Source organism: Cibotium barometz, chromosome 60 (assembly GCF_041138505.1).
Source record: "Cibotium barometz isolate CiBa-2024 chromosome 60, ASM4113850v1, whole genome shotgun sequence".
NCBI classification, from domain to species: domain Eukaryota; kingdom Viridiplantae; phylum Streptophyta; class Polypodiopsida; order Cyatheales; family Cibotiaceae; genus Cibotium; species Cibotium barometz.
Window position 1 is genome coordinate 27,339,252 of NC_141105.1, and position 18,131 is coordinate 27,357,382.

General features: G+C 45.9%; 2 protein-coding genes across 2 annotated transcripts in view; one reads left to right on the plus strand and one right to left on the minus strand.

The window, feature by feature from the left end:
• LOC147605190 (CRM-domain containing factor CFM2, chloroplastic-like) overlaps positions 1-18,131 on the minus strand; it is an 81,472-nt gene that overhangs the window by 40,589 nt on the left and 22,752 nt on the right. The window lies entirely within an intron of this gene.
• Positions 10,762-12,048, plus strand: LOC147605191 (uncharacterized). The gene has a single exon (XM_086793900.1). The coding sequence runs from the start codon at positions 10,762-10,764 to the stop codon at positions 12,046-12,048; it is 1,287 nt and encodes a 428-aa protein (XP_086650026.1).

Sequence of the window (18,131 nt, forward strand, 5' to 3'; positions counted from 1 at the left end):
AGCAAAGAAGTCATCAACTGCTCAATAAAGAAAACAAACCCTCGGTCACCAACTAGGGCCAAAGCAATCACCAACTGCTCAATAAAGAAAGCAAGCCCTCGGTCACCAACCAGGGCCAAAGCAGTCACCAACTGATCTTCAAAGAAAGCAAACCCTCGAACACCAACCAAGGCCAAAGCAATCACCGACTGCTCTTCAAAGAAAACAAACCCTTGGTCACAAACCAGGGCCAAAGCAGTCACCAACTGCTTGATTTCTCGGCTGTCCACACGATTGTGCAAACCAACAGGTTCAAACAGGCCCAAAACAGCACTTAGGCCAAATTGTTTTGCAACCCGTGAGTAGGGTTGAAGCTAGGCACAAACTGTATCGGCTACGTCCCAAGAAAACCCTGGGTATCTTGCTGAATTTTGCTGTAAATCAGCACAGCCAGCCTGTAGGGAAGCAAGAGAATCTGTTGACCAGCCCTAGAGAGCCTGTATGCAACTCAGCCAGCACTAGAAAAGAGAGAAATCACTACCGACCAGCCCAGCAGCACAAGTTTTGATAGTCGACCAGCCCAACAACACATACTCATGGAGTCGACCACCTGTCTGGCCCTATGCTCCCTACAGAAGAAGTCAACTTGTTCTTTTTGGCTGCTCTGACTTGTTCAACACACCAAACTCCCAAAAAAGCAACTTGTGTGCCATAAAAATACCTCATGGGCTTTTGATCCAATGGTCGGGTGCCCAACACTCATATCTGGTCCCGATTCATTAATAAAGTCCAGCTCGATGTGAACTCTCTTATAATTTATAAGTTTGTCCGCCCAAACTTTAATGAGTATGAACCTACAACCATAGACTTTAGTAGACAAAGGGAATAATAATTAAGTAAGGGTGAGTGCACACTTACCACCTACAAAACACATAAAAAGCACCGCCTTAGTCCCAAACAGTTGTACACACACGCATCCACGGGTGTTTAGGCGTCCCCAATCCCCGTGGACATTCACAATCAAAATACCAGGCAATGTCCACGCAAACAAAACAAGTCATACATGCAAGTGCCTTTCACAAGCAAATGCTTGTGCGCGATGATTTGGATTAAATCTCCCAACTTGCCATTTTGTACACCAAAACAGTCACGACCAAGGGCACCACCTATGCTAGATCCAAATACTGTAATCACAAGAGCAACTGCCCTTGCATGAGTCCAGTTAACTCACTAGGGTCACCAAGCCTTCAGTCAGAGTCACCAACTCTTCTTACTAACTTAGAGTCACCAACTCTTATATGAGTGAATTCATCATGCTTCAGGAAATCCTTCCGCATGTCACATATCTCTGGAGGATTGTGACCCCGGTATGTGTCACTTAACCCACTCGGAGAACAAAGCATTTAGGTTTATCCTACAATAGATGCATTGTAGAAGCATATAGGTAACATAGGTTTAGGCTAGCCTTATGGCCAGCCTTAGCTTGGCTCTCACAAGAGCCACCAATAGCCACAAAAGGGGGCATAGTGGCCAGCCCAGAGGCTTGACAGCCCAGTAGACATAAGACCCCAGCCACACGTGTGTGAAAGCAATGGCATAAAATGTCATTTTCAGCCAGTCATGGAACCTTTATAAACAGGGCAACAGGTTAAGCAAATCAACTTGCAGCATATGCTCATATATAAGCAGTCCTTCATATGAAAACTGTCAAGGTGATAATTGCTATAGCAACCCATGATGGATGGGAAGATGCATCGACAATTTAAGACATAAAGACTGCATTTTTGAACAGTGCATGCAGCATGTGACACACCTTACTTGCAAGTACACGTGGCTGGCCTATAGGAGCCAAGAAGCAACAGAAAATGTAGGCTCAGCCCATTGGCAGGTGCAGGTGCAGGTGCCTCGTGACAGGTGATGACATAGTAGTCGTGATGATGTGGCATGTCGAGCAACATGCCGACCGCATATATGCGGGCCGGCCAACAATAGTAATACATATATATACATGTATAGGAAAATCGTCATAATCATCTGCTTTTTTCAATCTTGGACTTCACAGAGCATTTCTCTACAAGCAAAGTGCTAGCCAGAGTAGCCAGGAGTATACAGTAGATCATAGGGCATCAGTTGATGCTTTCACTAAGCCGCATCTTTTGTACTTGAAGTACAGTTATAACACTTATTTCTTGCACATAATACGGATCAGCAGTTTAGGACTCTTGTGCGTGCTATGAGTGTGATTCCGTCACACTCTTTTCTATCTCTGAAATCCCTAGCACATAAGCACAAGTGCTCTACAGTGCAATTGGACATAAAGAATGCACTTTTAAATGGTGAACTTCAAGAAGAAGTTTATGTGCAACAACCGCCTGGTTTTGGGTTTGCAAGACATGAAAAGCAAGTGTGCCTATTGAGAAAGGCTCTCTATAAGTTTAAGCAAGCTACCAAAGCTTGGTATTTGTTGGCATTATCATCTCCAGATTGGGCATATATGTGCATATTTCATGCTATTTCTGGCCAGATTTATGAGGCCATGCATTCATCTTATTTTAGATATTTTTCTGCTATTTTTGTCTATTTTTTAGACATTATTCTAGTATTTTTTGCATAGTCGGCCAGCCCACTGTTTTTATGCTGGCCAACCAGCTCTTGTCCAACCTATAAATAGGTGGCTTGGGTTAGCATCATTAGCACTTCATTATTCAGCCATTGCTGTTGGTTGTATGCACCTATGGGCAGCCCTCGTGCTCTACTTCAGCAGATAACAAGTTTTCTACTTCACTTCTTTTGCACATGTGCTTCTTTGCAAGATCTATTTGCTGTTTTTCTGTTTTACAGCCATTCTTTCATGTTTTCTACTTCAGTTCTTTTGCAAATGTGCTTCTTTGCAAGATCTATTTGCTGTTTTTCTGTTTTACAACCATTCTTTCAGTATCGAAAAATACATGCATATTTGAGCAGCTAGGGTTCCAGAATAGTCCAACTAAGAGCACTCTTTACATTTGGAAACAAAACTCAAAAATTGTCATCAATTTACTCTATATTAATGACATGATTTTAACAAGGAACACTAGAGAGAAAATTTCAGGAGTTAAGGCTGATTTGGGGGTAGCTTTTGAGATGACAGATCTCGGCATGTTGCATTATTATTTGGGCATAGAGTTTGTGCAAAAAGAGGATGGCACTACAAGTCAATTGCAACTCCTGTTGAGACAAGTGTTAAGCTTAGCGGTTTTGATGCAAGGGATTCCGTGGATACGGCTCTTTATAGTCACTCTATTGGATGTTTCATTATCTATGCAACACTAGACTGGATATACCTTATGGTGTTTCCCAATTCAGCAAGTTCATGCACAGTCCAAGCACTTTACATTGGAAAGCTCTGAAGACAATTTCCAATTACCTCCAGGGCTCTCAGTCACTCGGATTGTTTTATGCCACAGGAGGTGATATTCACTTGTATGGATACAGTGATTCAGATTTAGCTAGCGATTTCGCTATTCAACAATCCACTAGTGGAAATTGTTTTTTTGTGGGCAACTCACCTATTTCTTGGCTTAGCAAGAAACAACCCATTGTGGCTGCATCCGCATGTGAAGTTAGGTACAATGCAGTCTAAACAACCACAATAGAACGCATATGGTTGCGAAGGTGGTTGAAAGACATGGAGATTAGACAGAGTGGTGCAATACCTATTCTCACAAATAGTCAAAGTGCTATTGCCGTTGCTGAAAATCTAGTTTTTCATGCACGGACAAAGCACATTATCGCTACGTGAGAGAGAGACTCCATGCAGGCAACATCAACCTCATCTATTGTCCGCCTCAAGACAACATGGCCGACATCTTTACAAAGGCTCTTCCAAGAGACAAGTTTAAAGCTTTCCGAAAAGCTTGAAGCTTGATACAATTTATGACTTAATGTTGCTCTGTGCATCCACATTTCCATTACAAGGGGGATTGTGACAAATGTGTTATTGGAAATGTGTATTAGGCCCTAGGTATTAGTTGGTGACAATCTACTACAAAAATATGTCCAACTTTTATGACCATTGGATAAGTTCCCACGTGTCAGTGTGTGATTTAATCTTGGGCTAGTTAGGATAAGCCCTAACTTTTGATGTACTAGGTTGCTTCTTTCAATAGAACATTGTTACATGCGGACGCTCTGGGAGTCTTCTTTCAGCCCTAAACACCATCCTGGAACAACCTAATGCAAAACGCAAGCAAGAGAGATGGAGAGGAGAGAGAGAGATAGCTCAGTTTCAGTATATTTATACAATACAAAAAGGTATATTCATGGCAAGCCCTTGGCTGCCCCTCAAAATTTGGTAAACCACCTAGTCTAAACCCTATTCTATGACTCAGCACACGGAGGACTGAATGAGTGTCAAGGAGCCTAGCCAAGCCTATTAATAGGCCTTGAAAACAATTGTGGGTTGGCCGACCTATTGTTGGCCGGGTCCCGTGGACAAGTCCCCCAATATGCTGCAGCAACAGCCGACAAAGATTTCTCTTCATGAAAACTGGCCGACAGCCTCCTAAGTATTCCCACTGCCTTCCTGCCCATGCCTAGTTGCTATAGCTCCAGAGTCTAGTCCAAAACTGGTTCTAATCTTGTTCTTTATCTTGTTGCCCTTCAAGGATTAGCCCTAGGATCAACATGTACATGTGCATGCACATGACAAGCCCCTCTGCTAAACTTGATGACGAGATTCCAACTTCTGTTCTTGGATGATTGTCATCATCCCTTTGTCTGTTCCTGGAGTCCCAAACCCGTCATCCTTCCTTCCTGGCAACCTTTTCACAAAAAACTTTTCTGGTCTCCAAATCCACTCCAAATCTGATGAAGATCTATGCATCTATTGTCATGACCCTGTGTTTTTCTCTGGACAGTATGCAGGTGTGCACGGGGACATGGTGGACAGTGTGAATGGCATCAGATTGGAGTTAAAATAAAAAGTAACCCATGTGTGGACAACCCCATGTGTGGAGGGGACAAAGGTTTAAAAGCCTTTAAAAATAAAAGAACCCCTTTTAGGGGATAATCGTGGCCTTTATGCTATTATGGGGGCATATACTTCTTTTAGAGGAAGTCGAGCTGCAGCTTCAGCCGGGTGTGCTTTTTCAAAAGGAAGGGCTGGCGGGCAGAAAAGGAGGGGCGCCTATTTTCTGATAAAGGTGTACTTTTCTCTTTTGGAGGGGCCAGCAAAAAGCTACACCCGCAGGAGTTTCTAAATCTCTCTCTGTCCGCCTGGACTCCACGTGGATGGACTGCACATGAGCTGGACAGAGGAGCAGGGTTGAACAGCAGGCTGGCGGTCTGTTTGCAGGTGCCACACGGGGGCTGAACAGCACGTGGAGGCTCTCCCTCTCTAGCTACAAGTCGGGCCAGCAGACGGGGGTGCTCTCTTTGACGGCTGGTCACCAAGGAGCGCAGGTGGGCAGGCTGCAGGGCAACGTACAGCTCAGCAAGCTCACCCACTCTCTATCTCCCCTTTTGGAAAGCAGCCAGACTGCAGCGCTCTCTCTCTCTCTCTCTCTCTCTCTCTCTCTCACTGCTGAAAAGCGGACAGGTCTGCAGGAAGGGCTGGTCGGGCAGATGCAGCAGAGATACATGCTTTATTGGCTTGGAAAAGAGGCTGGTGGGCTGGCTGCAGGAAGCGCCCAGCCAACAGATTCTCACGCCCCCTCTCTCTTGAGAGGAGGCCGGCTCTAGGAAGTGCAAGACTGTTCTCTCTCTCTCTCTCTCCCATGGAAGGCGGCGCAGGACTGCTGGCCATTGCAGGAGGGGAGGCGCAGGGCTGAACAGGTCTTTCTCTCTTGAGAGGAGGCCGGCTCTAGGAAGTGCAAGACTGTTCTCTCTCTCTCTCTCTCTCCCATGGAAGGCGGCACAGGACTGCTGGCCATTGCAGGAGGGGACAGGGAATCCATGACAGAGATGGATAGTACCCTTGGAAGGTAGAGAAGGTTGGTACAGGTGTGTCGACTGTATGGTATGCTGTGCTGTGATGCGAGTTCTCTTTTGAGAGACAGTTTGGGAGTCTGTGTTGTGATGCAGAAGCACTGGATGTGTCAGGGTGTGATGCTGTTCATAGGGTGAGAGGCTATGGATGGTTGTGGCAGTCCTGATCATGGGAAAAGACTTCTGTATGCAGGACTCAATGTGTGAGAGTCTTTTGAGGTGAACAATGGCTGGACTTGTTTGTGGATGCCGAGTGGATATGAAGCCATGATGTAGGGTATTTGCAGGCTTCAGGAGTTCTACGGTTGAGTTCCCAGCCTTATTGTAATCAAAGCTCTTATAATCAATTAAAGAAATACCGCAAGGGGCGCCACTGCGTTTTGGGGCCAATCGGTGTCCGTGTACTGTTTGCAAGAGCGCTCTAGCTCCCCCTGTTTGTTTTCCTTTTCTAGGTCCTCAATGGCGTTGAAGTGTTTTATGTGCGAGTGTTTGTTTCACCGCCCGTCAGGCCGGTTTCAAGGTTCCGTTGCCGGGACATCATCGACTTTCTCAAGGAGGCGAGTCTGTGGTTGCTTTGGTCGGGACAATCGCCAACTTTCCTAAGGGGGCGAGCTCGTGGTTGTCTCATGAGAGTCACATCAAAAGCTTCAACATGTGGAAAGTGAAAGGGAAGTGCAGGAGACAGTGCAGGGTTGTGTGTCTTTGCCTATATGAGGTGAAGAGCAAGAGCTGAAGATGAAGCTCAGGAGAAAAGACACCAAGGACAAGAAGCAGTCAACCAGGAGAACAAGAAGCAGTTGAAGTGTTATGGTGCAAAACATTCGATAGTTTGTCACCGGTCGTATCTTCATAGAGGCTTCATGGGTTTGGAATATAGTTTCTTTCTATGTTTAGCAGTGGTGATCTACTATGCTTCATCGAGGACTTGTGCTTACCACTTGGGTGGAGTGCAAGCAGGTTTTGGGTGCCTGAGGATGTATCAGATGAGGCTCAGACGGAAGCAGAGGAACTTGACGAGGTTCTTATTCCCGACCAGATACTGGCACATAAGGAAAGAAAGGTACAGGGTAAAGTTTCTCGTCGCTATCCTATGAAGTTCAAGAGCTATTCACTGATGGATGCGAAGTGGATGGAGGAGGGTGACTTAGCAGATTCACCTCAGGATTTGCAGCTTTATCTTGATGCCTTTGAGTTGGAGTCGACTCTTGTTACGGCTCATTCAGGTTCAGCAGAGCATAGGTCTGGAGCATTGCCTGATGCTCAAGAGGGGGGTAGCACCTCCGCTCCCTTGTTTTACAGACAGGCTCAGTTGTCATCTAGGAGTCGCTTGGTGACATCTTTGTATTCACCCGAAGGTACTGAGGCTGGCAGTACATCTGCTTATGGGACTTCTATGATATTGTGTACTAGTCACATGAGATGGTACAGTTGGGTATGGTTCACAGTCGGCCGCCCCTTGAACTATAACTGCAACTATGGATAACTCTATGGAGGGCATAAGTCTTGCGAGCAGTCCTAGAGTTGGTTTGGTTCATATATGGATTGAACTCTATTTGTGCATGTATGCATACACTTTTTGTGGTATTATTGTATTCTGGTGCCATTGGATCCTAGTACCATTGAGAATACATTGGGTAATACTCTGGATTGTGTCGTGTGCTGCATGTATATTGGTATGATACATCAAGTGCTTTATTATGTTCATGGATGCACCATTGGGTGTGAATCCTGCGGGATGGCCATGAGACATATGTGGGAAGTACTTAGTGGATGTATTGTTTGGATGCATTGAGTGCTTTCATATGCTCAAGTTGTACCATCAGTCATGAGTCCTACGGGATGCCCGTGGGCGTAAGGCTTGCGAGCAGCCCTTAGACTGTTACTTTAGAGTAGGTAGAGCATCTTGAGGAGCATATTGTTTGCGAATGCATATATGTCTCATGCATATGTGTGTCATATGTAGAATGATGCATGGTTTTGCTTTTGGCTAACACAGTTAACGTGTTTCCACTTAGTTTTAGACTTTTGCTGTAGGTTCTGCAGGAACAAGCAAGAGTCGTTTGTCACTTTGACGTGACCGTGTGGCCATATTGTGCAGGATGATTGTTTCATCACCCAGATGCACTTGAGGGCCATTGCTTTTGTCATAAGGGGAGTCTTTGCTCATAAGATGCCTTACTGTGCCATTGAGTGCAATCGAGGACGCTTGCTATTTTTCAAGAGGGGGGTATGTCACGACCCTGTGTTTTTCTCTGGACAGTATGCAGGTGTGCACGGGGACATGGTGGACAGTGTGAATGGCATCAGATTGCAGTTAAAATAAAAAGTAACCCATGTGTGGACAACCCCATGTGTGGAGGTGTCACCAGGTGGTGAACTTTTGCAGCTGCTTTCCTTGTATTTACCTAAGTAAATACATATATTTTCTTTTTCTTTTTATTCTTTAGTTGCTGTTGATTTTTACCCTCAAATATCTCTTGGATCAAGCTTCGACATTGCATGACCAGAGAAGGTGGACCATTGGGACTTTGTGCGACTGATGGTTTACTTGAGCCTTGGGACCCTGAAATCCCAGACGATTGGGCACTGAAGACTTCACGAACAGTGGACCAGGACAGTGTACTTGGCCACTGAGAATGGTGCAGGACAGTGTGCCTGGCCATAAATGTAGACACACATTTGTGAATGTCCCTGAAATGAAAAGTCACTGTATCATGACCACATTACGTTTTCTGATGTGGTCACGAAAGAGAATGTTGGTCAGATGACCTGAAGGAATGCTTTGGGCATATCTCCTAAATTTTAGGGAAAACTGCTATTTTTGGCCAGTTGTCCCGATCTGGAATCTGTTCGCGTCATTACGTCAAGATTGATGAGAGGAATAATAAGTGCTGAAGAAGTGATGTCAAATTGTGAACGAGCCGAGATATTTTTAGCTGAGAAGGTTCGATGCGGGAAAACAAGGCATGAGCGCCAAGTGTCAAATTTTGACAAAATTTCCTTCTACAGAGAAGCTGGCGCCCAATTTCCACAAAAAGGGAGTTGTGCTCTCATTTTCAGCTATGGTGGATCACAGGTTGGCCAAGGAATGCAAGCTTTTCCCCTGTTTTATGTAGAGTGGTGCTTTGTCTTACATAATCACTCTCCTTATCCCTCTTTTATGATATGGTTATGCCTGCAGAAAGGCTATTTCATTTGACATGTACAGCCTATGTGGTCAGATGCTTGGTTGCTGAGGCAAGAGCCTCAATTGAACAGGGACAGGTGTAGCTAGCTGCTACACCCAAGCAGGAACAGAAGAGGGTCATAACCTCTTCAAGCAGGTGTCCGATTCAGCCCTGTTTAGGGGCTGTTTTTGGACTGTTTTGCAAGGGACTTGACGCCAGGATTTAGGGCAACTGTGCCCAAAGGTTAGGGGATGGTACAGAAAGTGAACAGGAGCTGGAACAGGACCCAAACCAGTGCTGTGCAGAAAATTACAGTCCGCTGTAATTGACTGTTTTGGGCTTATTTGAGTGGTAGAAGGCCAAGGAAGAGGACCAGGGACTTGGGATTTTGTTCAGGGAAGGTTTATGTACCGAAATGCTGCCGAAATTTCCTTAGAACAGGGGTTTCTTGGCTGTGAATTGCTTTTGTAACTACAGATACCATACCCTTGTAATTTCCTTTGAATTAATTGATAAATAAATACCGAAAGGGGCGCCGGACTTCGGGGCCAATCTCGTGTTGAGCAAGGGAGCGAGGATTCTGCTTGTGTGTGTGTCATAAAGTCCAAGTATTTAATTGAAAGAATTACTGCGATATGTGTCCATAACCCGGTTTCATGGTTCCATTGCCAGGATTGGGACCTCTTTTCTGCAAGAGCCCGGACACGGATTGCATTGGTTGAACAAGAGACACACACAGAGAGGTACAGCTGATTACAGATGAGAAAGATTACGAGATCTTTCTTTGGATACAGGATTCCTTTGAGGGCTCAGTAGACAGCATGGCAGATAAGGGAAAAGGAAATCTCTCGGCAGAAGAGAGTTCCTCTTCTACCCACCGACACCGTAGAGAGATGACAGGTGCCAAGGTGTCAGCATCTGAGCGGACACAGCCATTGTCACAGCCAACCACGTCAGTAGAAGAACAGGAACAAGAGGATTTATTTCATGCGCAGCTCCTGAGCATGGTTGGTACCTTTGAACAGCTGGTGAAGAATCCCAGGATGAAGAGATATTTGCATTCAAGGACAGGGGATTCCAAGGCTGAATCATCTAAGCATGCAGTTGAGAGGGCACAGGAACAAGTGCCAAGGATGCCACAGCATGTCGAGCAGACACCAGCAGTGGCAGCTGATCCAGTGCCGCATGTTACACAGGCACAAGATCAGGCAGTTAATGGTCAGGGCAGTAACGCACAAATGGTTCTGCCGACCATTCCTCCTTTGGTTGCTGCCCAACCTGGTTATTTGGTGGTGGCTCTATTTTCCAGGCCATGGCTAGACCGCCCACAGCTTTGCCAGGTTTGATGCCAAGAGGATCACCAGGACTGATGCCTACAGAATCTATGAACCCTCTTTATGCCAACATAGGTGTGCAGCCTGGACTTCAGACACATTTCAGCCCAGTTTTGATGCCTGCAACACTTGTTAGTGTGGCTGAATTTTCTCAGCCAAATGGACAAAGGGCATCAAGGACTGGTGCTGAGAAAGTGCAGAAGGATTTACCATTCTTACAGCCGCCAGTCTATAATTACTTGACCCCCAAGAGCAGTAAGCAAAAGGATTACAAAGAAGGTGGTTAAGCAGTGAAGTTTGAGACTTTCAGTGGGATGCAGAACAAATTGAAAGCGCTGACTTACATTCAGCAATTTGATGCAGCATTCACTGGAGGCAACTTCACAGAGTCTTCTAAGGTGCGGAAGGCTGCTACTTTCTTGAAAGCTAACGCATTGCAGTGGTGGACCTCACTGTTGATGCAAGGACAGGCACCTGCTACATGGGTCCAATTCAAGCAGCAGTTCTCTTTTGCATGGCTGACAAACACTTTTGAAGTGGATGTGATGACAGCATGGCACAAACTGGATGCAGCTAATTGTGCAAATCTGGAAGAGTACAATAAGAAGTTTTGGGATGCACTCTTGCCAGTAACTTCTTACAGGACAGTGCCATTGTCAGAGCAAATAGAGAAGTACTGCTGTCGTTTGCCCAAAGAGATCAGGGATTACTGTATTAAGACCAATGTTTCCAACATGACTCAACTAATTGAGAATGCAAACATGGCTAATGCACTGCTTCAAGGAGGTTCAGGTGGTTTCAAGAGCACAGTGAAGAAGGAACCTCAAGGCAAAGGACAGAAGAGGCCACTGTATGGAAAGTCATTTGAAGAGAGAAAGGCATTGATGCAAGCTGGGAAATGTTTCATCTGTGAACAGAAAGGGCATATGGCTGCAAAATGTCCACAACAGCCAGCAAAAGATGCGGAGGATAAAGAAGGGCCACCCAAGAAGAAGACAATGCCGAGTGCAGGATTGGTACCCGACATGGTTGGTGACCAGCCATGTGATGATGCGACAGAATTGTGCAGAGCATGGGGTAAAATCAGAGATGCTACAGTGCTGATTTTCTTTGACCCTGGTGCTCGAGCTAACTTTATTTCACCGGCATTGGCAGCCAAGTTGGGAATTCGTGCTAAAGAGATGGGACCAGTTGGACAGGCTGATTTGGCATGCCCTGGGCATTCAATTCCTGTCACTCCTATACTTGGCAAACTTCCCATGCATATACAAAGTTATATGGACACAGAGGACTTTCATATCATGCCCTTGGAAGGATGTGATGTCCTCTTGGAAATTCCATGGTCTCATAGGAAACATGCAATGTTGGATGCTTTCAACAGGAAAATCACAATTGTACATAGGGACAAGACTCATGTTCTGGATGTGAAGCTGAAAGGAGAGTCTGTCCCAGTTATTTCTGCTTCTGCCATAACTTCAGTAATGAAAAATCATCTTTCTCTGTACTTGGTTTTTGCAAAGCAAGTGAATGAAGTTGAAACTGATTTGTCTACACTAGACGAAGGTAGAAAAGCTTTCCTGTTAGACACTACAGTGACATGATCTGCCTTTTGAACCTGAATTTTGAATGACCTGTACACTTGTATCATATGTTTGGCAATGTACAGTTTTGACATTTGTTGTCAATAAATGAATGAATGGACTTTCAGTGCTTTCAAGTTGTATCTGTTACACTTCAATGAATGATTATACGTGTTGTGACACTAATAGTGCGGGGACACGTGCTATCGCCCTGTGTTGCATCCGGAAACATGTATATTGAAAGGCTCGACTTGCGATGGCACTAATGGTAGTGGGGAATTCCTATCATCGCCCTGTGTCATCCGTTAGCAAGTGATACATGCGATGGCATTAATAACATGGGGAATCTTGTTATCGTCCTATGTCATCCGTTAGCATGTGTAGTATGCAATCGGGTCGCTTGCTTCTTTCAAGAGGGGGGTATGTCACCAGGTGGTTAACTTTTGCAGCTGCTTTCCTTGCATTTACCTAAGTAAATACATATATTTTCTTTTTCTTTTTGTTCTTTAGTTGCTATTGATTTCTACCCTCAGATATCTCTTGGATCAAGCTTCGACATTGCATGACCAGAGAAGGTGGTGTAGGCATATGCTCACTTATGGTAGTGCTATGTGTGAACAGGGCTTAACCAAGGGCACTTTTTCCCATGTGGTTTTTCCCCTTGGACATCAAGTGTGAAAGGACACATAATATATTTTGTACTTCTATATTATATGGATGTGGCACACATGCAAGGGTTGACTTGCATTTTGTGGTTGACTTGCCAGTGTCCGATGCGGCACATATTATGAGATGGAGGTACCTCCATAGTGTACCTTCCAGTTCCAGTTTCATTTTCTAGGTGCCAGTAGTATCATCTTTATTTTTCATTTTCTGGGTTTTTTTATCCAGACATTGTATCAGATCCACCATGATGTAACTTTTGGTCTCATAGGTCATTATGGCCTTTTGAAGACGTTAATATAACATTTCATTTCTCTCTCTCTCTCTCTCTCTCTCTCTCTCTCTCTCTCTCTCTCTCTCTCTCTCTCTCTCTCTCATTTCTGTGTGTGAGCTTCTCTACCCTGCACCTAACCCTAATGTGCAGGTTTGTGTGTGTGAGTGTGTGAGTCCAACACCCAACATTTGGTATCAGAGCTGGGAGCTGGGAGCTGGCCTTGGAAAACTGCAGCTGGAAGAAACCCTGCGAAATTCTGTCGAAAACAAGCGTTCCGTCCGTCGCCTGCGTTTTTCTGTCACCGTCCGTCCGTGGTTTCCGTCGCTGCTCCACCGTCCGGCCGTCGGAAACGGGCGGCACTAGTGGGGAGCCCACCACCGCCGCCCAGCTCGCGGGCGGCACCGCCGTATACAGCCGGCGTTTTCCAACAGCGTCCCTCCTCCGGATGCCCAGAGCCGTCGACCGCCAGCAACCTGCACGTAGCCGTCCGTCCTGCCATTCCGTCCCACGTGCCGTCCGTCCGTCCGCCGCCTCCGACCAGGTCGCCTCGCACCTGCCGTCCGGCGGGCCCCTGCTCCGTCCAGCCACCGTCGCCGTCGCCCAACGCCAACTTACTCGCTCGCCGTTCCGACCGACCACGTCTGGCACCCACCTTCGACGTTCCATTCTGGCCACCCGTTCCGACACCAGCGACTCCGGCTCCAGCGCCCAGCGCTCGCTCGCCCCTGGCTCGCCCGTTACAGGCCATTCGTGCTGGCCCACGGCTGCCGCCTCCGCCTCCCACGTCGCTAGTGACTCCAGCACGCATGCTCGCCTACCCAACTCCAGCGCCCGTCTACTGTTCTCCCGCCTCTGGCTGGGGCCCGACACGTCAGCAGCTCTGCAGATCTCACGACACATGCACGCCTCTGCCACCTGCCACGTGATGACACCCGCCTGCAGTTCGTTGAGGCTCCACCTGCAACGTCTCCACCTACTGTGCTTCCGTACTTCCCAACTGTGCTTCCGTACTTCATAATGTACCTTTGTTTCAGCAAACACAAAAAAATAAACAAAGAAAACAAAGGAAGATTTGAAAGCTTGCAGGTGGTGGATTCAGGCAAATTGGGGGATTTCTCAATTTCAGGACAAATTGAAAAAATTGGGCATTTTGCTTTGCATGCAGTTTGGGGGTTTTCAAAATTGAGGTCAAAATTGGCAAATTGAGCCTCTTTCATTTGCAGAAATTTGGGGCTTTTGTGAAAATTGGCCAATTAGATGCACATTAAAGCGATTGGAGTGCATAAAAATTGGGGATTTTCAGATTGGAGCATGTAATTGGGCATTACAGCTGCGATCTGTCGCGTATGTATACACATTGTGTGTAATTGGACAATTTGGTGCAGGTTTACACTTGCTTTGGTTTGCAAGCATACATTTGCACAGGACATTTGGTTGCCTGGCAGTGCACATTGGTGCTTGGTTTGCTTGCAGATATATTTTGTTGACATGGCACAGAATGCTACAGATGTATTTGGTGTGCTCACCCAGGAGGACAAGCTGGATGGATCTAACTACTCCCTCTGGAGTTTCATGATCCGTAATTTGCTGGTAGCCAAAGGGCTTTGGGGCATCGTGTGTGGTGATGACACACGTCCACTTACCATACAGCCAGCCACGCCTCAAAGGGGAGCTGCTCAAAGAGCTCCTGATGTAGATCCTACTCCCACACAAGAGCAGGAGAGATGGGACTCTAGAGATGCACAGGCCATGTCATTGATAGCCCTTTCGCAACTCTTGCCTCGTTGCGTACCTGATACATTGCTTCCAATGTGTCCCATGCAAGCTTCGATGTCTTGCACGAACGAATGTGCGGAATAATAGTCCTTTTCACTCTACTTGAAGAGGCAATTGGATCTTCTTTCTATGGATGAGGGTGACTCCATGGCAGATCATCTCACCAAAGTGAAAGATTTGCAGGAACAATTGCTCAACATTGATGAGGTTATCCCAGATAAACAGATGGTCACCAACACTCTTCATTCTTTACCGCCTTCCTACTTGGGCTTTCACACCTCTCTCAACCTCTCAATAAGAGGAGGTGGTGATCCCGTCACTTTTGAAGAGCTCGTGGGTTTACTCTTGCAGGAAGAGCAAACAAGAGCAAACTTATCGAGCAACCGTGGTGGAGAAAAGGCATTTACAGCCAAGGATAAGGGTAAAGCAAAGAGCTTTAGGCATGGGGGACAACAGTCTAGCAAGGCTGGTCATGGACAGCCCTCTTCTAGTAGTGAAAAGTCTGACAAAGGGGATGCAAACAAGCCCAAAAAGAAGGGCAAATGTCACTACTGCCATAAGCCTGGACACTACATCAGTGAATGTAGGAAGCGGATTGCAAAAGAGAAAAGGAAAGAAGCAGGCAATGCAGTAGCAGACTCTTCGGATGACAAAGCACAGCAATCAGCTAATGTAATCCAGGAAGAGTACACTTTTTTGGTCACATGCACTAGTGACACACCAAGTGCTTCAGACACTGATATGTCTTGCATTGCATCTGACAGACAGAATGCATCATGGTATTTTGATAGTGGTGCTTCAAGCCACATCACTTCATGCAAAGATGTATTTCAGCACTTGGTTTATGCTTCAAATGGCCGCACTGTATCATGTGCAGATCATACCACATATCCAGTAAAGGGAATTGGTAATGTCATACTTATTGCAGCCAATGGTGCCAATATATGTATGAAAAATGTATTGTATGTTCCAGGGATAAAGAAAAATCTGCTCTCTGTCTCAGCCATAAACGACCAAGGTTTAAAGGTTGAATTTGAAGACGGGAAGTGTTTGGTAAAAGACCCATCAAAGGGTTATGAAATACTCACTTCTGGAACACGATACAAAGGCTTGTATAAGCTGGACAGCTATGACAAGCGCACTTATGATGCAAATACAGTGGCTGCCCACACTCCTGCTATGCATGATGCATAGCTATGGCATGCTCGTTTTAGGTATGTAAATTTTCAGAGTTTGATGCTTTTGCAGAAGCATCATATCGTTGATAATATGCCGCCTCTTGAGTCTCCATCAAGACATGTATGTGAGGGGTGTATTTTGGGAAAGATGCAACGGAAACCATTCCCCAAAGATGGAGCTGTTAGAGCTGAAAGTAAATTACAGCTCATACATAGTGATGTATGTGGTCCAATGCGGACACCATCCATAGGGGGGCATCTTTACTTCGTCACATTCATTGATGACTACTCCAGGTTTGCTTGGGCTTACCCTTTGAAAGCGAAAGCAGATATGTTTACATGCTTTCGACACTTTGTAGCAATGGCTGAAAATATGTGTGCATGTAAAGTCCAAACACTCCGCTCAGATAGAGGTGGAGAATACATGTCAAATGCATTCAAGGATTATATGCTTCAAAAGGGCATCAAACACCAATCTACTGTGCCTTATATACCGCAGCAGAATGGTGTAGCTGAAAGGAAAAATAGATCTCTCATGGAGATGGCAAGATGCATGGTGAAAGCACTAAAGTTGCCTCACAAATTTTGGATGGAAGCTATAATGTGTGCAGCTCATGTGTTGAACAGGTGTCCAACAAAAGCTTTGAAAACCATAACACCATTTGAGGCTTGGTATAGCCGCAAGCCAACAGTGGATTATATGCGTACATTTGGGTGTTTGGCATATGCACATGTGCCAGAACAACTCCGAACAAAGCTAGATGACAAAGCAATTAAATGCATTTTTGTGGGCTACAGCAATGAGAGCAAAGGATACCGTCTTTATAATCCAACTACACGAATGATTTTTGTGAGTAGAGATGTGGTATTTGCTGAAAATTCAGTCATGTACAGCTTGTATAAAAGCAATGATACAGGCTTACAGGACATGTTTGATGGACTTTTACCCATTGCAATTAGGGGGCATTCAGATCAGCCAGCCCCTACACAAGAAAATCCACATGTAGAACATGTGGACCAGCCAGCCATTCAGCCCCCTTCTATGGAAGAAGTGGAAGATCTTGTCAGGGAAGAGCAAACAGCCATAGACACAGCCAAGTCAGTGCCAAGATGGTTGCTGAAAACTTTGCAAGAAAGCAAACTTGCAGCTCCACTCACACGTAGAACAAGGGCTAGTTCCAGCCATGCTTTGAATGTACATCGTGGGGAGTCTGCATTCGCAATGGGTGGTCTCTTTCATTCAGAAGAGCCTTCTTCTTATGAAGAAGCACATGAGAATGAGAATTGGTTGCAAGCTATGCAAGCTGAAATTTCTTCTATCATGAAGAACAATACATGGGATCTTGTGGAATTGCCTAAAGGCAAGCATGTAATTGGAACAAAGTGGGTGTACAAAGTCAAAAGAAAGTCTGATGGTACTATTGATAGTGTCAAGACCCTGTGTTTTTCTCTGGACAAGATGCGGATGTGCACGGGGACATGGTGGACAGTGTGAATAGCATCAGGTTGGAGTCAAAAAGGGAGCCCGTATGTGGATAACCCCAAGTGTGAAGGGGGCCAAGTGATTAAAGTCTCTCATAACCCATGGGGACAAAGGGTTTTGGTGGGGACAAAGGTTTAAAAACCTTTAAAAATTATTATAAAGCCCTTCATTAAAGAAAAACGTGGCCCATATGCTATTTTTGGGGCCACGTGTGCTTTTTGGGAAAAAGAGGGGCTGGCAGGCAAAAGAGGCGCCTATCTCTTGAGGAAGCGTGTGCTTTTTGAGAGAAGTGGACTGCATGCTTGCTGCGCACAGGAGAATACATGCAGGTCTGTACGACTGTACGGACAGGACAGAAACAGGCGCTGTTGGACAGTTCTGCTGCAGTCGGCGCTGGACAGATCTGGTTGTGCAGGTACAGGCGTGTACAGGTTGCTGGAACAGGCAGCGCAGGCAAGTACGACAACAGGTACAATACTGTACGACTGCTTGTACAGTAGACTGCTCGTGGGCTGGACTGCGAGTACAGGTGGGCTGCGTGGAGGAGAAGACAGTCGGGCAGGGGCTGAACATAGCATAGATCTCTTCCCCTTCCTGGTGAAAAGCTGGCGCAAAGAGACTGTCTGCATGGACTCCACGTGGATGGATTGCAGAGGTGCTGGGTTGTACAGGGCATGAGAGTCTCTCTTGAAAAGAGGGGACTGCAGGAGAAACAGGGGCGTACACGTGG